This window comes from Pseudochaenichthys georgianus, chromosome 12 (genome assembly GCF_902827115.2).
Source record: "Pseudochaenichthys georgianus chromosome 12, fPseGeo1.2, whole genome shotgun sequence".
Classification (NCBI taxonomy): domain Eukaryota; kingdom Metazoa; phylum Chordata; class Actinopteri; order Perciformes; family Channichthyidae; genus Pseudochaenichthys; species Pseudochaenichthys georgianus.
In genome coordinates, this window is record NC_047514.1 from 14,364,321 (window position 1) to 14,388,757 (window position 24,437).

The 24,437-nt window shown below is 41.3% G+C and overlaps 1 protein-coding gene across 8 annotated transcripts in view; it reads right to left on the reverse strand.

Moving 5' to 3' along the window:
* prrc2b (proline-rich coiled-coil 2B) overlaps positions 1-19,950 on the reverse strand; it is a 29,243-nt gene extending 9,293 nt beyond the window's left edge. For 2 of the 8 annotated variants that reach the window (XM_034096178.2, XM_034096176.2), the window contains exons 1-19: positions 19,789-19,950; positions 15,749-15,926; positions 15,443-15,617; positions 14,968-15,070; positions 14,675-14,738; positions 14,382-14,525; positions 13,945-14,258; positions 13,672-13,796; positions 13,401-13,564; positions 7,781-7,865; positions 7,533-7,695; positions 6,522-6,861; positions 6,213-6,421; positions 5,350-5,551; positions 5,039-5,243; positions 2,787-4,859; positions 2,188-2,336; positions 647-762; positions 427-568 (exon numbers count right to left, since the gene is read on the reverse strand). In XM_034096178.2, coding sequence (XP_033952069.1) covers positions 427-568; positions 647-762; positions 2,188-2,336; positions 2,787-4,859; positions 5,039-5,243; positions 5,350-5,551; positions 6,213-6,421; positions 6,522-6,861; positions 7,533-7,695; positions 7,781-7,865; positions 13,401-13,564; positions 13,672-13,796; positions 13,945-14,258; positions 14,382-14,525; positions 14,675-14,738; positions 14,968-15,070; positions 15,443-15,617; positions 15,749-15,863 — 4,888 coding nt within the window. In that variant the 5' untranslated portion in view covers positions 15,864-15,926; positions 19,789-19,950. Of the gene's footprint in view, positions 1-426; positions 569-646; positions 763-2,187; positions 2,337-2,786; positions 4,860-5,038; positions 5,247-5,349; positions 5,552-6,212; positions 6,422-6,521; positions 6,862-7,532; positions 7,696-7,780; positions 7,866-13,400; positions 13,565-13,671; positions 13,797-13,944; positions 14,259-14,381; positions 14,526-14,674; positions 14,739-14,967; positions 15,071-15,442; positions 15,618-15,748; positions 15,927-19,788 lie in introns of all 8 variants that reach the window. The other 6 variants (XM_034096177.2, XM_034096174.2, XM_034096181.2 and 3 more) reach the window with 5 other exon arrangements.
* Between the last annotated feature and the right edge of the window lie 4,487 nt (positions 19,951-24,437).

Genomic DNA, 24,437 nt, shown 5'->3' on the forward strand with positions numbered 1-24,437 from the left:
TGTGGTGGACCACTGATAAGCTTTATTTTGTTTTGATCCAATGCTGCACAACTGAACTGATCCAATGCTGCTGTGAAAAAAAGAAGCTATATCCATGTTGGATAGAATGGATAGTTGGGTATTGTCATTTAAATAAAAAAAATTACCTTAAGGGACAACTTCAATGCTTTTTTCCTTTTTTTTCTCAATGCATTGCATAAAGATCGGATCGGGAAAAATCGGTATCGGCAGATTGTCAAAATCAAATGATCGGAATCGGATCGGGAGCAAAAAAAGGTGATCGGGACATCCCTACTTATGAACATTTGATAATTGTTCATTAGCAGAAAAAGTGTGACATTTGAACTATGAATGCACATTTCAATATACAGCAGAGACAAAATATCCAGAACAAAGCATTGGCACAAAGTTGCAGCTGTCAAATACCTGAGCTGTTGGTCTCCCAGATCTCAGTTCCGAGGTTGTTGGAAGAAAGCGTTTCCTCAGGTTGTTCAAGTCCCAGGCTGCCCTGCTTTTTGGCAAAGCGTGGAGGTATCTTGGAAGCGATTGTCCTGTTCTTCACCGGCACCTAAAAACAAAAAAAGGAGAAAAACTTAATAAACTACAAATTGAATGCTCTTTGATGGCATAACTCTTGTCAACTTACAGCAGCTGCCTGTTCCTTCCTCCTTCTATCATCTTCCTGCGGACGTCTTTGTTTTTTTGACAAGGCATCCTGGTATCCATCTGAATTTGTCATTTGGCCCCCAGCATCGCTCTCAACTACAAACAGACAGGCACAAATGATTTGCAAATAGGTATAAACTAGTGTAATTCACCATTTCTGTGTTTCGAGTCAGTTTTCTTTATAGCTTAAATCAGATCAGAATCTACCTTAAAACTGTAGTACTACCAAAAGTCTATTTTTTTCATAGTAGATGGGCAACAGGGTTATCACTTAAGGCGAGACACCCCAGGTGAATAGGGTAATTTTTTTAACTTAAAAGGTATCAGCTAGAAATTTCTCCAGTTAATTACTTACAATAAGGCAATTGTCTTTTGTATTACAGGTTTTCTGAAATAACATGTTTAAATATCCAAATTATCCATTATATCATTAAATATGCACATATTTTAACACACTTCAGGAATCGAAATCTGAACTTTGGATAAAGCCAGATTCAAAATTATTGTTTCATTTTGTAGTCATATTAGTATCTAAGGCTTTTACAGAAGGGATATTGGATATCTCTTTTTATCACCCCATAAATCAGAAAATACTGTCAACAGCCCTAAAATATCCATTTCCGCCATGTTTTTAGGTGTACAATGTTGTATAATTCAGGCTATGAATTATATATGAACAAACCCTTCTGTAAAAGCCTTCATAATATTGATAGGAATATAACTGGAAGGTTTGGTGTCTCTACGTGCTACTGAAGTTGAAATTTGGAACTCAGAGTAGGAGAAAAAACTCATTTTGAGAAAACGACCTTTAAAGATTGCAGTGAGGCGCTAGATAAACCCTCCTGTTCTTTGGATGATAGCTTGCCTCGACGCACTCCGTGAAGGTATTTCATATTCGGGGTCATTTGTTTTTTGTATAACCTTGCTTCGTGCAAGTGACAATTGTTGTCGTCTTCTCTGTGAACGTTTTTGTCGCCGTTCTTTTGCCATTTTGAGGTTTCAATTTCTAGCGGAAAGATAACCAGGAAGTGTTTTAGCACACCACGTGACGCATCTGAACGAATCACGTTGTCAGAAATTGACACCAGCCAATGAGATTTCGTTTCTTGGTTTAAGAACCCTTTGTGCTTTCACGATTGGTTGCTGATACAAAGGAAATTATCATATTTGGATCCGATGAGATTGTGCAGGAGAGACACAGCTTTCCAACGATATCTCTGTTGACATGGTGCACACAGCGGTCGCGGTACTTTATGTTACGTTAGAATGCTAACTTTTGGTGAATTTAGGAGAAATCTACACACGCAAATAGACAAACTATAGTAAAATAAACACTTAAGTGTATTTTGTACGTTTTCCTTCCAAAAGCCTGAAAGAAAACATATAGAATCAAAATAGCACAAAATCTCAAAATTGACCAGTACTTGAAAAACGATGTTTTTGCCTGCCGTGTCTCGCCTTAAGAACATTTAATTTCTATTAACAGCACACAAAAAGTTACATTTCAAAAACTGTTCTCACCTTGGTAGCTGCTGAGCTCATACTGGGAGAGAGATTCGACAATGTCTGTTTTGATCTGTCCTTGCTTCAGCTCCTTGGAGCCTGATGGCTCCATGGGCTCCCTCTCGTCTGGCTGCTCGATGCTGTAGACCGACTCATCTGGGCTCCTGCTGAAAAACAGGAAAAGGGAGAGACAAGAGTTTTTAATTGGGTATTCTGCTATTATAAAATACACTCGAATACATTGGCAAAAAACAAATGAAGCTTAGTTTTAACTTTGGCAGTTAAAACAAGATATCAAATATAGATCTTCAAGGAAGCCAATTACATTCAGAAAAGAGAAAAATACAGACTGCAGAAGACAGGAGGAAAAACAAATGGAAGAAAAAGGATGACACAAGATTCAAGCTCAGGAGAGGTGCTGTGCAATATCTACGGTATTAGTAGCCAATCCTCCTGTCAGGCGCGGGGTCTTTCCAACATTCATCTAGATGATGAAACTGAGCTACATCCTCATATGGGACAATCTGTACCCCATGCTTTGTTCAATAGGAGGGAAAGTAGCACACATATGGGTACAGGACAAGGACAATTACTTCAACTTGAAGTTTTTTCCTCACCTCTTACAAGAACTCCCTCCGTTCTGCCAACTGTCATTCCTGTTGGAGGAGGTGGGGGGATTATCAGATGCACGAACCATCTTGCTTGCTTCCAGCAGTGATGGCTCTCCTTTCCTGTTCTGCCGCTCCACCAGTGGTCTCTGGCTGGAGAAGCTTCTCTTGCAAAGTTCCCTCTTTTCTCCAGAGCCTGATTCACCGTGGCCCGAGTCTGAGGGAATATCACCGTGTCCTTGTGTAGGAGCGTGTCCTTGTGTAGGAGCGTGTCCTTGTGTAGGAGCGCCCCCAGCTCCGCCTCGCTTCTCTCTCCAGTCCCCAATGTCGCTGTTTTCTGATCCCGTCTCCCATTCCTCTGTCTGACCGTGCTGGACGGGGCGTGCACCAGAGTATTGGCCACTGGGCCAGTTTTCTTCCCCACTGCCTTTGGGGCGATTAGGCCAGGGGTTTGAAAGCTCTCCATTGACGTACTCATCACTTGTCCACTGGTTTGAGCCGGGTTCGCGTTCCTGTTGGAGACGACGGAAGCGTGGAGGCTTGTCTTGACGGGGTGGACGACGTCTTCTTAACATCTGCCTGTCAGGGTTTTCATTGTCAAAATAGTATTCTCCTTCACGCTCCTCTGTGCCATTTTCCATGAAGGAGCCAGTGAGTTTAGGAGGGTACTTCAGAGTCTCACGGTCAACAGGGGGTCTGCGGGAGTAAGCCGTCTCAGCTCCAGGACCATAACCATTTTCTTGCATGGGGCCACCAGTGCTGTTAAACTGGGGCCCACGGCCCCTCCATGTAGACATTTCCCTTGGTCCTCCGAAGCCTCGACTGTAACCTCCAGTGGTGTTCAGTCTGGGAGGCAGCGTGCGACCTCCAAAGCCCCTGCTGGCCTTGGCCTTGTCCTTGTCTCTGGAATCTATGGCAGGCTGTTCATCTGTGTAGATTTTGTTGGATCTCCAAGAGTCTTGATCAGCCTTTCGGACTTCTCCAGACTCTGTGTAACCTTCACCATTTTCAGATTCCTTCTCGCAACGCCTCTTGGGAAGCTCCTCATACTCAGAGGTTTCGCTCAAGGTCTCACTTACATTTCTCCTGCGGGGCTTCCCCCTCTGGAACTCCTCCACCATGACCATGTCCCTAGGTGTTGCTCTGCCTCTGCCGGTGCGCTGGGCGCTGCCGCTGCTGTTGTTATTGCTGTTATAGGCCCCTCTGAGATTGTCTCCGCCTCGGCCACCACGGCTTCCACCTCTCAAGTTAAATTCCCTAAAGCCTCGACTGCGGCCCCGCCCTGTTCCCCTGACTGCCCCAAAGGCCTGTTCTTCATCGATGAAGATCCAGTTATTTCTCCGTGGTGCCTGGGAGTCCTGGCTGACATCTTTAGGTGACTGGCTCTTGCCACTGTCCCAGGGGCTCTCCTTGGGAGAGTCATCACTGTGTGTGCTCAGAGGTCTTTCTGTTTTGATGGGAGCTGGTGACTGACGGTGCCTCTCTTCTGGCTGTTTCTCAACAACCGGTGAGGCTGAGCGCCTGTTGATGGCAGGCTGGTTGTCTTTCTTTAAGTCGTAGACATTGGTAAGGACTTCTTTTTCCAGGCGGTAGGGGACAGGTCTTTCCTCAGGCTCAGGTTTAGGCTTCTCATTCTCCTTTTCTTCCACTTTGAGAGCCTTTAGTACTGGTTTCTTGATGGGCCCAGTTCTGCGAGTCAAGGTGCGCCCGCTGGTTTCAGACGGCTGGCTTACACTACTACTGGAAGCAGATTCGGACCACTGGCTTTTTGTACTGTTGAGTCCTCCGTCTTGTTTCTGACCTCCATCTCTTTTCCAGTTGTCCATGGAGCCCTCTAAGGTCTCATCGTGAGATTCAGAGCCGTCTTTGAGGTGCTTCTCCCTTGAGTCTTGTTGTTGGTAATCACCATCTGCATGATTTAAGGTGTGGTTCTTTGCCGTGGTCAGCAAGCCTTGGTCCTGGTGTTCTCTTTCGGGGCCTCGGCTCGTGTAAGCATGATGAGGGATATCATCTTGGGGGTGGGACAAGCCCTCATTGGCCCTCTCTTCATAAGAGTCTTGTTGGGTGCCGCCCATATCAATTCTGCGGGAAAAAAAGAAGATACAAAAAAATAGAAAGAATGGCAACAAACAGAGGCCCACCAAGAGGGGCCTTGTGCACAATTCAGGGTTTTAGGTAGAAATAGAGCTGAGTCAGGTTTGAGGGATTTTAATCACAATACAAAAGATCAACAGGCTCTCATTTTAACAACAGTAACGTACCTGTCATCTGGCTGGCCACTTTCTGAGCTATCATGCTGTCTCTGGTAAGGTGGAGTGAAGCTGCGCAAGGGGTAGCCATCTTGGTTCCACATGGGGTAAGGCTCAGTGGAAGGGGCTCTTCTCTCTTGGTGCAGGTTAGGATGGCATCCCTCATCAGATCCAGGGCTGTTCAGGTGGTCTTGGTGCATCATTGGTTTCATCATTCCTGCTGAAAACAAATGTGTTAAACATTTTGTCATGATTAAAAATATGATGAAACTATTGGACATTAGATGTGACAGGTGCACTCATTTAATCAAGTTAGTGCTAACCTGAAGAGTGAACAGCACCGGGGTAGTAGTCCACAGGAGATCGTCCTTGGGTCATGCGGGGATCCATGAAAGGCGGCATCATCATCCAGCGGGGATCGAACCCGAGGACGTGCGGGGGGTAGTAACCCCGCTGGCTGTGGCTCGAGCCAGAAGGTGCAGGGTGACCGGACTGCTGCCAGTGCTGCATCTTGTATACTTGTTCCTGTAGATTGTTTACAGGGAATACACGTTTAAGAAATGGTGGACCTAATCCACAGTCCTTGCTCTCTGTGAAAATAACTTTCAGCTGAAGAAAATATGGGAGTCAAGGGGTCAGCCTTCTTAGTTTAAATTCAATGTTTTAACATGCATTGGAGACATTTAATTTAATTTCACCTTATAACAAAGAAGAGGTTTAAGAATCTCAGCAAGGAATTATAACTTACACCATGGATGAACATTTATTTTTTTTGTGACTAATTTGAACTTCAATGTTTCACTCCTCATGCATCATCACAGTAATTGTTATCCGAGAAAGGAATAAATGACCATAGAGTGGGGTCATCATCCTTTTTCACAGCAAAAATGTGGACTCGGAAGAAAGGGCAATTTGACAGTAAGCCAAAGCAGTGGGATTTATTATTCACTTCACAAATTATAACTGCGAGATAGCCAAATGCCATTAGCTCAGAAATAATTAACAATAGCCTAATCAAATAGGTTTACACACTTCACAAGGCTGTTGAATGAAGGCCTAAACCTTGAAAAGAAAACCTGCTACCGTGAACTCTAAAATACCTCTACTCACACGCAGCCACTAAGACATTGACGCATACATCTGGGATTAAGACTTTATGGGTTAAGTGGAATCAGATGGTGCTCACCTGCTGCTGCTGATGGTGCTGAGGCGGCAGAGGCTGCTGCTTTTGAAAGCGAGGTGGGATGGGTTTGGAGGGTTGACGTCCGCTGTAATCTCCTGAGGAGGGGGAGGTGGGCTCCTGAACATCATCCTCACTGACACGATAGTTAGAGAGGGCAGGTTCATCGCGGTAACTCTGGACAGGAGAGTTGTCTTGGGGAACCTCGCTTCCCTCTGGAAATCGGGTGATGACCACAAAGTTATAATCCTCCGATACATTTGATATACAACATGCAAGCCTAAAAGTAAAAGTCTACCTGAAATAATGCGTTACCTTTTGTGCTGTACTGCCAGGTATCATGGTGGCTTTTACTCTGTTCCCTTTCTGGGGATAATGGCACTTCTTTGCCCTCTCCCTCTTTCTGGCCCTCCTCTGTCCTTGATGTCTGCCTTTCAATTTTCCCAAACTTCTCATCCAGCCTTTTCAGTTTTTCAGCGCAGGCGGCCAGTCGTTCCTCACGGGCACGCTTCTCTTCCTCCTCCCGACGTTTGCGTGCCCTCTCAACAGCCTCCGACAGCTCAGGTGACACGTACTTGGCCCTAGCTGGAGCCTGGGGGTGGCGCTGGGCATCGTCCTGGTCAGCCAGGGGTTCACCTTGGATTTTCTTCTGGGCCTAGAGATGAAACGGGGGCAGTTTAAGGGGGAGGTATATATATATATTCCTGATAGTTCAATAATTTTAAGCTTTTAGGAAAAGTGTAAATAAGATGTTACATTTCCTCTATTTATTGAAACATGGTTGAATTGGAGATGATAAGAAACTAATGTCAGACCAGATCCATACTTAAAGGTTAAAAATACACCTTAGATCTAAAGGCCATTCGGAAACCCTAAATTGTATTGTCTGCTAAGGCCATCTGCTTGAAATGAAAACTCAAAAGCCTCAAAGACTTGTTTAGTTAAAGACAAATATTAAATATGCAGGCATCTATATTTGTAGATTATTTGAAGGAATAAACCTGACAGGTATAATCCGTATTTCTATTTTGCCCGTCATGTTGTTTTCAGTTGCCAACCAAAAGGCATGGCAATTTAAAAGTAGTCAGGAAGATATCTCTATGGTTACTGCAAGGTCATCTCTGCCAATTCATGACAGTGTCATTCGAGTGTGTGTGAAGGCACACCGCTATTCATATGCTCTGTTTTGTTACCTTCCCTCCACAGTCACAAAGGGATAAAAGAACAAGATGCTGTGGTAAAGTAAGGAGTACATCTTAGATAAGTCATCTCAGAGGAGGGGGGGGAGAAGTGGAAAAACACAGCATAGGTTATGTGTGTTGTTACCGGGACGTCCGTGGGGAGATATCTGCCGTTGGTCTTTCTGGGAGGCTCGAGGTGGTGATGTTGGTAGGAATAGCTCTCCTCGGGGCCCTCCTGGGGATAAGCCACCTCGCCTGAACTAAGAGAGTCACGCTGCAGCTCTCTCTCCCTCTCCCATTCAGTCCTACTAAGTAAAAGATCAAAATTAAACCAGGAGTCCTTTAAATGATGGCAAAAGAAGAATGTTAACTTTTTAAGGAAAGAAATCTCACCGCATCCTGCTTTTTTCACCGGTGTGGTCTTCTTCGTCATCACTGAACTTAAGCTTCTCACCATAATCAACTTCTTCGTGAAGTCCTGTAAAGATAACAAGACAACAGTCAGCAGCAGTTACGTATGATGGGATATAGAGCTTTGGAAACAGGTTGTGGTATCCGTCATAAAAGAAGAATCTAGCTCTGTCCTAAGCATTTACACCAAAACACAACATACTTGTCTACAGGGTTCATACACTTTTTCACCAATGATTTTCCATGACTTCTCAATGACCTTTACCTCATTTTCCATGACCAAAGAAAAATTACCACTGAAAATGGTTTATTTTAACATGGAACAGGAAAATAAGGTCTGCATATGAAACATGTAGTGCCTATCTAAAACAAATCAAATAGTAGGCTTACTAGCTTCTACACGCTAAAGCAACTGTAGTCAGGGATGCAAACTCATCAGGTATGAAAAAGGTGACAAGGATCCGAGCCCCCCGACCCCACGGAATATCGGCTTTAAAATGAGGAATAACAGAGGATTTTAGCAGTCAGAACAACTAAAGCAGCAGGTAATAATAACAGAAACGCCAAAGAGTCACATCTAATAGAAATATATAAAAGCATTTATTTTAATTGTGTAGCAGTCAGTTTATCATTCTGGCAGCACTGTTGAGCATTTTGAAAATGTATTTTCATGCCTCTGTGCAAGGCTTAGTCTTTCTATCTGTATAGCCACTGGTGTTAAGTAACTAAGTTCATAAACTCAACAGTTTTGAGATACTTGTACTTTATTAAGTATTTCAATGTTTTGCTACTTTGTACTTCTACTCCACTACAGTTCAGAGGTACATGGTGTACTTCTACTACTCTACAGTTCAGAGGTACATGGTGTACTTCGACTCCACTACAGTTCAGAGGTACATGGTGTACTTCTACTCACTACAGTTCAGAGGTACATGGTGTACTTCTACTCACTACAGTTCAGAGGTACATGGTGTACTTCGATTCCACTACAGTTCATTGTTTTATCCAGTCAATTCTGTCTTTTTCACTAATGTCATGGTTTGGTAACCTGACTTTAAAGAGCAGAAACTCTCTGAGTCAGATCATAACGTGGTCCAGCAGGCTGATTGGTGAGGCACAGCTAAACCTGGAGACCCTGTACCTCAGACAGTTACAGCGGTTATCCAGCTCCATATTAGACGATGACTCCCACCCTCTGCACTCAGAATTCAAGCTTCTTCCTTCGGGCCGGAGGTTACTTGTCCCAAGGAGTAGAACGAAGCGGTATAAAAACAGTGTTATCCCAGCAGCTATTGCACAAATTAACACATCATAGGAGCGTCACACAGATGCCTATTTTTATTTATTTATTTAATTGTGAATTTTGAATGTCCATGTTTGTACTAGTGTTTTCCTTCTTAAAATGTTTTTTAAATATTTTGAGATTTGGTTGAGCAGGGTATACTTGTACTTTTACTAGTCCTTTATTAGAGATGTGTCTGTTGTTTGTATTTGTTTTTAGTGTCAGGATTAGGGATCGACCGATATGGCTTTTTCAAGGCCGATACTGATACCGATTATTAGTAATCAAGGAGACCGATAACTGATATTTGGAACCGATATACATTTGCAGTAAAATCAGAAAATCTTTGTGTCAAAATGTAGAATAACACAAACTCCAACACAACTCAACTTCTTTGAAATGCATTTAAGCATATATTATGTTTAATGAACCTTTAAACATCTTACAACTGGTTTCCTCTCTGTGCCCTTTTCTTTAGTGCAGCCATCTGCTATGAGTTAGAGACAAGAAGTGGGGCTGCAGACTGACATGCTTAGCTAACAATAATGCTTAATTTATTATATCAAACCAATGCCTGTCTATCTAGCATGAAATCCCAATAAATTGCTAGCAACTGCAAAACACTAGTGCTAGCTAATGTTTTGCAAACTATTAAAAGTGAGGCTATTACAGTAGACCTAACGTTAGTCTAGTAGCCTCACTGCTAATATTTTGCTAAATACATGTTGGCTAGCTAATGAGCTTCACATATCAACCTGAAAAACTGCAAGGCTCCACTCGCAGCACCCCCTCCGCACCACAGTTACTCCACTGCGAGACGCTGCACGCACCCCCAACTCTGACTGACTTCCCGCGTCCCTGTGTAACTGGGAAACTGATAGAATTGGATCAATAGATCGTGGTGTTTTTGCAACTTCAGCATAGGGGATTGGGATGTTTATTGAACTTCGGCTTTAAACTGATTTACCTTCGAAACACATGTATGGCTCTGCCGCTCAGCGCTGCTGCATACCTCTGTCTGTCTGCATTCTTCGCACCTGCCTGTAATCTGAGAAGGTCCCGCCTCTCTGGCTGGCTCCCGCCCGGAAAATCTTCAGTGTTGATTGACACTTCAGTAATAGCCTATCAGATAGTGCTGTGGGCGGGACATTGCTTGTGTACAGAGAGTGGTGACTGCAGCCAGAGAAACGGCCGCATCAGAGCCAAAGTGTTATCGGCAATTTTATAAAAAAAAAGGCCGATACCGATAATCGGTCAAATGCGGAATATCGGCCCCGATAATCGGCCAGGCCGATAATCGGTCGACCCCTAGTCAGGATGGAACCCTTGTCATTTTCTCTGCAAACAGAATCTACCTACGGGTACAAATAAATAACCTGAACCTGAATGTACATGGTGTACTTCGACTCCACTACAGTTCAGAGGTACATGGTGTACTTCTACTCACAACAGTTCAGAGGTACATGGTGTACTTCTACTCCACTACATGTATTTAATAACTTTAGTTACTTCACAGATGTGGATGAATGATGTGAAATATAATCAAGTGTTAAATCAGACTTTAGTTCCACCTGGAGTAAATCCACAAGCTACCCTGCAGTATACAAAGTCATTCAAACTAGCTGCACCTTTACCAGCTTTGAGAACACTTTCATGATCAATCATTATAAAACATATCATATACACTGAACAAAAATATAAATGCAACACTTTTGTTTTTGCTCCCATTTTTCATGAGATGAACTCAAAGATCTAAAACATTTTCTATATACACAAAATAACCATTTCTGTCAAATATTGTTCACAAATCTGAAAAAAATCTGTGATAGTGAGCACTTCTCCTTTGCCGAGACAATCCATCCCACCTCACAGGTGTGGCATATCAAGATGCTGATTAGACAGCATGATTATTGCACAGGTGTGCCTTAGGCTGGCCACAATAAAAGGCCACTCTGAAACGTGCAGTTTTGCTTTATTGGGGGGTCTGAAAACCAGTCAGTATCTGGTGTGACCACCATTTGCCTCACGCAGTGCAACACATCTCCTTCGCATAGAGTTGATCAGGTTGTTGATTGTGGCCTGTGGAATGTTGGTCCACTCCTCTTCAATGGCTGTGCCAAGTTGCTGGATATTGGCAGGAACTGGAACACGCTGTCGTATACGCCGATCCAGAGCATCCCAAACATGCTCAATGGGTGACATGTCCGGTGAGTATGCTGGCCATGCAAGAACTGGGATGTTTTCAGCCTCCAGGAATTGTGTACAGATCCTTGCAACATGGGGCCGTGCATTATCATGCTGCAACATGAGGTGATGGTCGTGGATGAATGGCACAACAATGGGCCTCAGGACCTCGTCACGGTATCTCTGTGCATTCACAATGCCATCAATAAAATGCACCTGTGTTTGTCGTCCATAACATACGCCTGCCCATACCATAACCCCACTACCACCATGGGCCACTCGATTCAGAACATTGACATCAGAAAACCGCTCACCCACACGACGCCACACACACTGTCTGCCATCTGCCCTGAACAGTGAAAACCGGGATTCATCCGTGAAGAGAACACCTCTCCAACGCGCCAGACGCCATCGAATGTGAGAATTTGCCCACTCAAGTCGGTTGCGACGACGAACCGGAGTCAGGTCGAGACCCCGATGAGGACGACGAGCATGCAGATGAGCTTCCCTGAGACGGTTTCTGACAGTTTGTGCAGAAATTCTTTGGTTATGCAGACCGATTGTTGCAGCAGCTGTCCGAGTGGCTGGTCTCAGACGATCTTGGAGGTGAACATGCTGGATGTGGAGGTCCTGGGCTGGTGTGGTTACACGTGGTCTGCGGTTGTGAGGCCGGTTGGATGTACTGCCAAATTCTCTGAAACGCCTTTGGAGACGGCTTATGGTAGAGAAATGAACATTCAATTCACGGGCAACAGCTCTGGTGGACATTCCTGCTGTCAGCATGACAATTGCACGTTCCCTCAAAACTTGCGACATCTGTGTCATTGTGCTGTGTGATAAAACTGAACATTTTAGAGTGGCCTTTTATTGTGGCCAGCCTAAGGCACACCTGTGCAATAATCATGCTGTCTAATCAGCATCTTGATATGCCACACATGTGAGGTGGGATGGATTATCTCGGCAAAGGAGAAGTGCTCACCATCACAGATTTTTTCAGATTTGTGAACAATATTTGACAGAAATGGTTATTTTGTGTATATAGAAAATGTTTTGGATCTTTGAGTTCATCTCATGAAAAATGGGAGCAAAAACAAAAGTGTTGCATTTATATTTTTGTTCAGTGTATATTATTCTGAAATGGACCAATCTACACAATGACTACTTGTACTGTCGCTACTTTCACTATATTTTGATGAGAATACTTTTCCACTTTTACTTGGGGAACATTTTGAATGCAGGACTTTTACTGAAACAGAGTATTCCTACACTCTGGTACTTCTACTTTTAATCAAGTACAAGATCTGAGTACTTCTACTTTTATTAAGTACAAGATCTGAGTACTTCTACTTTTATTAAGTACAAGATCTGAGTAGCCTACTTCTACTAAAGTATAAGATCTGAGTACTTCTACTTTGAATCAAGTACAAGATCTATACTTATACCACCTCTGTTTATAGCCTATGAAAAAAACTATTAGAAAACGAAGGCTAAAGCTAACGTTAGCGGATAGTGACAATGTATGCTAGCTAGCTAGCTCAACGATTCCTTAAATGATATTGCGACAGAAAAACTTTTCAGTTCACATCACGCTCTAAACACCTGAACGGCCCGTTCTAACAGCTGTTCGCCACAGTGACTCTGCACAGTTAACGAACACACCGTAGATAATGTAGCTGACCCCCATCCCGGAGCAGCAGAGTTCAGCCGACAGGCAGGAAGACTAGAGCACACAGCTCGCACTTCATATATAAAAAAATAACACCATGCGCGTCATGATGGCACATAACAGCTCGCGACCGCAGATTATTTCAGCAATTAGATTAAATGTAAATTATATTTGACGCAACTTTAGTTACATTTCCATGACTTTTCCAAAACTTTGGGAAAAATATTGTTTTCCATAACTTTTCCAGGGCCTGGAATTTGCATTTAAAATTTCCATGACTTTTCAATGACCGTACGAACACTGTGTCTAATAATAATAGTCATACACAATTGCTTCAGTGAACACATTTATTAAATGTAATGTGATTACCATTCTACCCATTTTCGTAGTTTTTCCAATTTCGTAACAACTTATTTGACCTCTTACAGGAGGCCGATGGAGTAAGTAACACAACTCTAAGAAGTACTGACCGGCCCATCCATCCTCGCAGTCATGGTCAAGCTCATCCAGATCCTTCAGATCGTCTGGATTAATGATGGCTGGGCGCTGCGGTCTCTCACCAGGCCTGCGGATGGGCTGAGAAGATTGACGAGGTGGAGCGCGGGCAAAGCGATTCTCTCTTCTCACATCACCACTGCAATTAGACAGAAAGACAAATTAGCAACTGCCAAACATCAAAAATGGTCTTGTTCCAGTTACCTCAGAAATGGATACAAGCTCTCACATTGTCAATGCACTTACTTGACAAGTTCAGGTTTAGGGAAGTTCTGTCTAAAGGTGGGTTTGCTCTCAAATCGGGCTGGGGCTGCAACAGTGGTGGGAACATGGTCTGTACCTGGGGCTTCACGTGTATCTTTAGTGCACATCTGAAAACAGCAGGATGAAACAACATGTTTATAATACAGAACACAAAGAGGGATTTGAGCTGTTTCTGGCTATATGTAACAGCTTATTTTGTACTAGAAACGGTATATTGTCTTTTCAAAAGGTGTAAATGAATGATATGGTACTTACAAATGCAGGCAACATGTCGTGGTAGACAGCAGTGGAAGTGTGGTGAAGCTGGTACTGCAGGGCAGTCGGGACGGTTGTTCTGCGGAGAGGCTGGGCGGGTCGCAGCGAAAGCTCCTTGGGTTCAAGGACTGGAGACTGAGGCGTCACCACACTAGAGGAGGTTGTGCTGATGGCAGAGGGGGGGTGAGATGTGGCGGGAGGGCTGCCAGTCTCACCCAGGGCAGTGAGTTTTCCCTCAGGTTCTGCTGGCAGGCCGAGGGTCAGAGACGAGGGCTGGAGGTTCCTGCCACCACCTTCCCTCCAGCTCGTCACGTCTTCAAGTGGGGAGGGGGAGATTACAGACAGTCAAAAATCTTGCCACCAATTGATCAATCTTCCTGCCAGCAGACATTATCTTATTTATGAGACTGCCAGCCAATTCAAGGGTTGAGACTTACTTTGGGGGCGGAGGCTTGGTCCGGGCCCATACGACGGATCGAAGCCGCTTCTTTCCTTGCCAGCCCTGTCCTGTTCTCCAGCTGCCTTCAGCGTGGGAAATTCCTCGTGAGAGAAGGGCTGAAGGCGGTTTGAGACCCTTAAACCTGGGGTTGTCAATGAAAAAAAGTGTCATAAAGGGAATTGGTTTGTTTGACATATGCAAAGAATAATGTAACAAATGCTATATGGGGATGACAATCAGCATGTCATTTTAATTTGAAACACAATTATAGGTCAATCTGAAATGACTCACCATCTTGCTCTACTGCCTTTCCATTTAGCTGGGCCCATTGTTTTGGTCCACCTATGTTTCCGTTCTGTGGAAAGAAACCAGATAACATTGAATTCCTACAGTTTAAGACATGGAATGAGTCTTTATTTACTGACAAAACATTGTTAAAAGTATTTTATATATTTAATGAAATCAGCACTAGAATTGCATTTTTAAGTAGAGCTCAGCAAAGATCACCTATAGACAGCATTCCTGATGGTAAAAATCTGCAAGAATATTCCATTTTAAACACAGCCATAGTTTCACATACACACCTCCTGGTTTGCTATTGGTGACGGCTTCTGAAGATTGGAGACAGATTTCTGTAAAGCCAGCTGTGGCTGCAACTCCGGCAGCTGTGGTGTCGATGCAATAGAACTACAGAGAAAGAAAAAAGAGAAAGTTTGGTTAAATAAAATGTAGTCAATTCCCTGATGAAAGGCATGAGCACACAAGAGATACAAGTCTTTACTGAAAGACTCGACCTCCAGGCAGGTATAAATACATCAACTTTCTCAAATCTTCAATCGAAGATTTGTTGTACTTTATCTGGATGCTGCTACCCAGTTAAGCTTGTTTTCTTTGAATGCCTTACAGCATTTGTCTTTATGATTGAAAGCATAAACGTTAAACTACCAGCAGCAGTGCATAACAACATCATAGTTGAATACAAAATAATGATTTGTAGCAGAATGGTTGATATAATAAAGTGAGAGGGCAGTTTGCGTTGTTTAACGTTACTCTCCTTACCTCTTTTGATCGTGTTGTTCCTGCTTGTTCGCCCATCCTGTACCGTCTTTCGGCACAATAATCACGTTGGGATCGTTTCCTTTGTTTTCGGACTTCAAGCTCGGCAGGTGAGCAGGAGGGGGCATGCGACGGGCTGCGGCCACTTTGCCAAGACTCTGCAAGCCATGTCGCGGAACTACTTGGAGAAAATACACAGCGGGGAGAAGCAAGGGGGAGAAGAGGTTAACAAAGGATTTGAAATGTGGTAACAGAGACATAAACAAAGAAATATGGTATTCAAAAGAGAAACTAAATATTTAAACGTACCTGCGTTTTTTTGAGTTTCTATTGGTTTTCCCTTGTACTTGTCAAATAGGCTGAGAGAGGAATACTTGCTTTTCCCATCCTTGGACTTGGTTATTTGCCCCAAACGATCGGACATTTCGATGTAATGTCATCTAGTATGGAAATGTTTCTTTGCGCCTCTTTCCAGTGCTTTCTGATTCTACAAAGACAACAGGAGAAGAAATGTCAGTGAAGACCTTACTCAAGGAAAACAATATTTAAAAATAAGGGATGGGGATATTTATCTACGTCCTTGTGAAGTTCGGCGGTATCTAGATTGTCAAATATAATTTATTTTGATTACATTTTTGGATTCTGACATGAAAAGAACATGAAGCCAAAGATAAAACATGTTTTGAGGAAAAACTCAATCACAGAACATCTTTGCTGAAAAAAAGGCAAATCATGATTAAAGCTTTGGATTGTCTTTTTGTTATAGAAAACAAAAGAAATAAGCAACTATGGGATTTATATTTTTACAGTTGCATGTCATTATAAATAAATAAACTTTATTTATGGAAACTTCCATTGGCACTGTATTTCAGGACACCATGAAGTCACCGTTATGCCTCTGTGGCCGGCCACCGCCCATAGTTTTAGTTCGATGTGCAACACTGATGGATTTGGTGTAATTTGTAGTGACCGAAAAGCATCATCAGATTTTTTATATTTACAGACCAACCCATTAAATAAGCAACATTTGATAACGCCAGTTCCACATTTTGAATTAAGTTCAGTTTGTAATGTGAGCCTACGAGACTATTACATGTGATTGACTAATAACTTGAACTATGGTTTGATAGTTTTTATGGTTGTCTCAGTTATGTTTTTATTAGGGCTGTCAAGTTAACGCGTTAATAACGCATGTGTATTTTTTTTTCCTCGACCGCCCCGTAGTTTCAGAGCGCATCGAGTTTAAAATACCACCTACAAGCTGATGCTGACATCTCCGCTCCTGCTGCCCGCTTGCAGCAGACCACACTTCCACACTCACCGGCAGGCACCGCCTGGCTATTGGGAGGACCGGGAGGGTGTGTGTATGTGTGGCCCGAGCGAGCGAGAGAGAGACCTTACGTGTATTGTTGTTGTTGCGCTAACGGATATAAGGAGCTGTTTAAATGAAAACAGAGGAGCGACATTTCGCCACAACTGCGCCGAGCACTTTACTTTATGCAGCAAACCAGACAGTGGGACATTGTACGAAAAGTCAGCACACTCAGCACGGATAGTGCGCAACATGATTGTAGCGTCCAGGCAGCTCCAGTTCGAGCATATGCCTCGAGTTGCACATAGCTCCAACACCCACCCCCACACACACTTTGTTCAGAGGTTGTTGTGTTTAATATTCACGAGAATATTTGACATTGTTCAAATGATAATAAACATTAGCATAAAGCATATTTGTCCACGCATATGTTGATAAAAGTATTACAAACTTGACAAATATTCCTTTAAGGTACATTTAGAACAGATCAAAAATGTGCGATTAATTGCGATTAACTATGGACAATCATGCGATTAAATATTTTAATCGACTGACAGCCCTAGTTTTTATATTAGAAACATTATATTTTCTCACACAGGTGCAACATGTATATTGGTGGTCAGATGGGTGCTGTGTAAAGTGTCCGCCATTGTTTCATGTGCAACGTTTAACAAAAGATGTAAGCCAATGTGAGGTGGTGCAGTCGCCCTTTGTCAATGCTAGTTCTTCCGAACATCACAGTACTTTACCACAGAGTGATCATAAGCATTTCAACTGCAACTTCAGCAACATCACAGTTGTATGGATGGACCAATCAGAGCTCAGATCACTGCTAAACATGGCTCGGAGCAGGCATCATCGCCCAAATAAAAAATACCTTCTTGTGTTGAACAAACATTATTTTGAAGCAGGCCCTGACCTTTTCTTAAATTCACATTTGATTTACATTTTTCTTTTTAAACTGTGACTTTCTCCATGTCTTTGTTTGCTGTTAAACTTAAACTTCAGACTTTGTTGTTACATATCCTGACCCGAGGGCAGAAACTGAAACTGCAACATGTATAACTGGCTCAGTTCCTCGCGTAGGACTTGTGCACAATGCACATACCTACAAACAGCACTGGTGGTTTAGAAATTATTCTGAATGTTCCAAAAATATTAGATTTGTTCTATGGTTTGATCACCAGCAATGCAATCATCTGAATGGCTTGTTACCACATTGGGTAAGGGGGACATTGGTTCATGATATTTAATATGACATGTGTAACACGATATTTAAACAAATTAAAGTATGACTGACCAACTTCTTGTTAACATAAAGCAAGCATTATAATGCCAATAATCACTCCTGACACTGATGTCACTTTTGAAAACAAAAAGTACATAAAAACGAGTGTAAACAGAATTCTGCAAATTAAAATGATAAATATAACAATTGAGCTCTTATTCAGGGTGACAGGAAACCTTTTTTCCTGACACCGAATAAAATATTTGAATATAAAAAATAATGGCGGCTTTTCTGTTTTATTATATATAATCTATATCAAGTCAACTGGAATCTGCCACAATAGTCAGGTGGCTGCAAACACTTTCTAACAATAGCAGTGATTAAAGCTTCCTATTCTAGAGCTTTTTATTTATCTTAAACTACATGGTAAACAAAAAAACAATCAAATCGAGTGATAAACGACCAAACAGATCCTTAAGAGAACATTTGTTTGATGGTGAACGTTACTTGTGGATTTATATACAGTAAGTGAAAAGAAGGCGACACAAAGCTTTGACACCGTGTGGTCTAAATGTTTATGCTTCGATTATATAACGTTAGTCATAGCGCAAAAGCCCACAGCTGTTGTTATAATGTCTTCCTAAAATGAACAAATATTGTCGTTTCAGTCGAGTACCAGAAAATAACACACAAAGTAGGTCTCGAAGGCCGCTCGGTTAAAGCACCGCATAGGCGTTTTGCCGAGACAAATATCTCTCCACCTAGGTCGATTTAGCCCAAAAATTAAAACAAATCACGCAATTCCCTTGTAATAATTCCCGTATAATTATACAATGACCACCAAGTGAGAAATTAGCCAGCGCTAAATTTTGATACATTAGTGGACGTTGTGTCGCAAAGGGAAGCTAACGATATGACAGCTAACATTATACAATCTTTGATTGCATTTTAAACGGTATTTCCGTCAGATAGCCAATTGAAAATGGCACATGCTATGAGTTTAATGTTTTTTTTAAAAGATAGCAGAATAATATTTGACCAAGAGATATCGTTTTTTATTAATATTGTTTGACCTCTCTCACGTTAGTTGTAGGTATTGTTACCTCATTGGAAGCTAATGCTAATTCAAGCACAAGAAACCGACACCATACAGTTCGCTGCACGAAAACAAAAACAGTCAATCACAACTAATGACAAAAAAAAAAGATTGTTGTCAATTTCCCCGAAAAAGAACACACCCTTGCCTTTAATTGCAACGCAACAACTAAATCGTCAAAAGGACCATAACTGCAGATGCTAGCCATCACTAGTACAATACGCTAGCTTGTGGCTCAAGTAAAAATGACTATGTAAACATGGCCAATGTCCCACAAAGCTGCATATATTTATATAGATAAGTGTCCAAGTTACCACGCAGAAATGATAACACAGCAAACAGTTCTTAGCACAAGCTAGCTTCAGCAGACATAGCTTGTTCGAAAACTAGCGAAACGGCAATCCCGTTTAACTCCAGTCTAGAGTTCCCAAAACAACTCTGGCAGGCCGGGGATTTGTAGAGCAGTTGCATGTGTGCTTGTCATTATTACACAATTCGTTTTTTGGAGTACATCACAATAAAACACTCGGACCTATGCAAACACTTTCAACAGTTCGTGTATATTTTCAAAACGGTATCACGACAGAGATGGGAATGTAGGACAAGGCGATTAAAAATGGCTGCTGCCCAGAACAAAGCAACAATAAAACTGGGCAGCGGAGAAGACAAGTAAAATTGGAGATTTTTCACAACCACCCGCATCCATAACTTACCGATTCAAAGACTTAGTGTATCTTCTGGTCAGTGAGACTGATATATTTCCACAAAATGTTGTAAATTCAAAGGATTGATGGCGATTGCAAGCCCAATCTTAAACCGATCGCGGCGTTGTTGCTGGGATTCTACCCGGCCTGGAAATGAACAGAGCTGAGTGTAGGCTGGATCGGCTCGGCTGCGAGCGTCATACGTCACACAACGTCGTTGGCAAGGAAACGCACCAAAAAAAGCGCCTCTTCTGGACAATTTCAGTCCCTAGACACCCCTATTCATTTTTTAGCAATGTTCATATTCTTTTAAATATAAACATTAGATTAACAACAGCAGTACGTGTCACTGCACAAAAAGGGAGCACCCATGCAGTTATTATAACATGAGCTGGTGTATATCCTGCAGAAGCTGGAATGGGCTTCTGCAGGGTATACTCAATGTTTACAATGTTTTCAATCTTTTATTTATCTATAGATAGATTAGCGTAGACTGCTTCGCAGATAATTTTTCTGATACAGCGTCCACAAAGTAACTGTACACAATTATAAGAATCTTCACTCTCATGGTAAAATAGCTTACATTTAGTGCTCTTTCAACAACTGATTGCAGCTTATAATTTATTTAACGCTCACAACTTAATCATGCATGTAGGGTTATGCATACCCTGTCAATTAAAATCTGTTAAATTGTTTTTTTTTTCATGACACTGTGTCTCAGGGATCTTAATATTTAAGAACCTATTAATGTGTTATACCAGATTAACGGGAATAATCTCAGCTAACTGACGATACAAACCATTCTTACCAAAACAAAACACAAGTCTCATAAGAAGCATCTAAATGACCCTTTAGCGAAAAATGCTAACGGACATTGGCACAGAACTCAAGATAAAAGTACCCTTATTACTTATTGTAGCTGCACATACAAGAGATATCCGATTAAAGATGAGGTTCCACAGATTATTTAGGTATATAGTATCATCACTGAGTGATCCGAACTCGCGACAGGGGAAGCAAACACAGACATCACAACACATCTTTACTGAGCTTCGAGGGAGATCGTCTCACCGTAGCTGTCAATCTGATCAAAAGACGTGTTCAATGGCATTAAAACGAGAAAAAACGCGGCTGAATCGGTTAATCCATAGGTTTTTAACGTCTCTGTATACAAAAATTATTTCATTTATAATCCATAATTCCATTTGTATGTAAAAATCGCAGAGCAAAAGTTAGCTGCTAATGGTAGCCACCAGAGTGGCTGCTGCTTCCAGTCTTGGCTATGCTGCAGTCTAACACACACACATTACCAAATAAGGACTATGTGTGAGTTCCCCTCAATTCCATTGTCTCTGACTGTCAGAAAGAGATGTCACATGTCAAAATCCAGCAAGGGGGGCCAGAGATATGGAAAATCCACCCAAATGGCCCCAGAAGAGGGTTTTTTTGCTAAATCTGTCTAAAAAGGTCAAACATCACTTGTTTTGCATCAATCTTGATACAGGGTACATATTATATGTTGTACTTTGGATTCCTAAAGCTTTTAGTCTACTAACCCATCATCCAAGGTTAGTTTTCACTATAAGTACAAAATATCTTTTGGACGGACACTAGAATTTATAGTTTTTTACCATGTTCAATCTGTATTTCCTTTCAAATAAAAAACATCTATATTTATTCAAACTTTTCTACATCCAACTCACAGGTTTATCATTACTTTGAGAAAAAATATTATTTATTTAACCCTTTTAGAAGGGAAGATATGGTCATTCGTTCTGGGAATGTCATTTTCGAGCCTGAAACCTGAAAAACAGGCTCGGGGTTTAACAGGTTTTTTAAATATATGTGAGGAATACATTACACTGTATGTTAATATATTGTAAATATGTACATAGAGAAATTAACTCAGCAAATCAGAAACTCAATAAAGCTAAAGAGCCTTAAAAGTGACTTAAACTATGTCAGAGTGTGTTTACATTCACATAAGTGTTATAGTTTGGATTCATATTCTGAATCTGACTCTATACCGTTCTTCTTATTAAAAAAGCCTCCAAGCCTAAATCCCTTTATGAGCATTAAAAGAAAATCAACATAACATGCTGCTTCTCTTCATTTAATCGTTTATTTGAACCGGGACAATGCACATTAATGAACATTTTAAACAAAAATAATGCTTTCAAATGTAAGTGAGCCGGATTTTAGCTTTGAGCTAATTTCCATCCGTAGTCCCGTCACATACAACATCTATGAACATATATAACATTTATATACATGGAAAACAGAAATACATGATATGCAGAAAGAGCATGAGCAGCATACATTTCTCCTTCACAGAAAATATGTCTGTAAAGGGAACATATGATAACTTCCGCTGAAAGAGATTTTACATTTTTAAAATATATACTGGAGGACAAAATGATATAAAATAATTGAAGGAATTCAATCAGACAATCAGCAAAACAAGGAGATGAGGAATACTGAAAGATAAAACAACAGACACAGTGGCCAGATTCAAATAAATGTCTTTACAATTTGTTTTGTTTGGCTGATATTCACATGTCTGCGATGTTAAACATGTTTACATAGTTTGTGCCGCTCATGAGTCAAGACAAGCTGACCCCTAGAGGGAGCACTTGTCCCAACCATTTGTTTCAAATGGCTGCAAATATGTTATCTCCGCCTGATCCACCCAATACTGTATGAAATATATATAAGTTACTCATGCAAATGTTTAGTACAATTCACATTGTAAACGTTGAACTAGAAACAACAAAAAATGAAATATCAACACAATGAATGCAGTTAAAAGCGACCCTGTGATGCAGGTGTCTAGTCCAAACACATAACTCCCTCCACCACTTTGACAAAAAACTATTTCTTGTAAGTTAATGACATTTTAATGGAGTCATGTTGCAGTCCAGGGACTATTTAACTTGCGAAGCTTTTAAGGGTGAATAGCTGAAGGAAGGAACATTTCTGAATATTTTTTATATTAGGAAGATGGGAAAATGCAAATGTCCCTGATGATCCTCAGAATACCTGTTTGTCATTATAACATGAGTTAATACCTTGATGATACACAGAGGTCAGTAGCTGCTGGAGCGTTGTGGTGTCTATTGTTTCTTTAGAGCAGGTCTCAAAGACAGCAGAGAGACACAACAGTAGGAACTGTGGTGTGGTCTGTTCAGCCTGTTCATGTGAACCCTGCAGAAACAGACCTGTAAGCACTATCAGCGCTTACTCACAGGGGTATTGTGGGTACGTGTTATGTATGCAGGGTCGTGGAGGCCTATATTCTGGTGCAACATCAAACAAACCTGCACTGGGACAAGCTCTAGTTTGGTTTGGTGACGTTGCTCATGAATTGCTATAAGAAAATCCTCCCATATGAAGCTGTAATTAAATGCATAATAATGACAAGACAGCAAACTATTTCACCTTTAGCAACTACAAAGAAAAAGTCATCATATACCATGGGTTCAAATGACTGCAGCTGGATTACTGACCTTTATTCAAAAATATTCATCAATCTTAAGGTGCAGACATATTTGTATTTATTGTGGTATTGATAAATATGAACACAAATTAATCTGAACCTGATTCTCAAGAGACACCCTGTGTTTTTGGCAGCTTAACTTAGTGTCCAAGCCTCACAAATGATTAGATAAGCATTATGTTGAGGGCAAAATCCCATCTTCTCTCTGCTTTTTTTAAAATGTTGAACCCAAAACAGTTTCTTATTAAGGATGAGTTGTGCTTGTGAAGTCTAACAAAGCATACAAAACTAGGTAACACATACAGTACACATATCTGACTGCTGAAGCTCTTTCCTTCTAACTCTTTCTGCAAGAGGTGATTTTAAAAGCAGTTTCTGTTCCTGCTTTTTGAACAGTTTTAGAGCACACACATTGCAATGGTGTGTTTCCTGTCAAAGCGTGTTGTGGCTTATGCCAGCTGACAGGAAACCAGCCTTAATATTAGAAAAATAGTTACATCAAAACATTGTTGTCTCTCTCATTCCAGTACACTATGGTCAAAAATGACAGGAATGCACCATTAGACTGACAAACTCAGTATATGTTAATAAAACAACTCAAGACCCTTTTTCTCAAACTGCACAAAGCACTTTTGTGGTTATTTAGTTGCACTGGATCTTCTGAGATTTAATAGAGGATCTTTTCATTTGTTTATTAGTTGTATGTATTTCTCTGTGCAATAAGTAGGATACATTTGTATGTCCCCCCCCCTTAAGTATATACTATTGACCATGGGAGAGCTGTCCCAACACTTATGGTTTCACACTTCCTTATTATTTTGCTGACCAAGTTCTAGACCATGTGATAACTGAGGGTACATGTGATTATTGAAGTGGGCAAAACAAAAATATTTGGAGAGCCACTTTATATATAGGTAGTTAAGCTTCCTTTAGGAATCAGAAACAATCACTAAATACAGTGTAATGTATTTTTCCTCAATCTATTTGGCTCACAGTTTCACCCAAATCTAAAATATTAATGTTGAGTATTCCAGGTGGACAGATAGATGCATGGCAAAACCAAACATCCACATTATTCATCCTGAAAATCAATATAAAAACAAACATTCAAATTCTTCTTCTTAATGTTCTCATGTGAAAATAATAAAACACAGAGGCATCC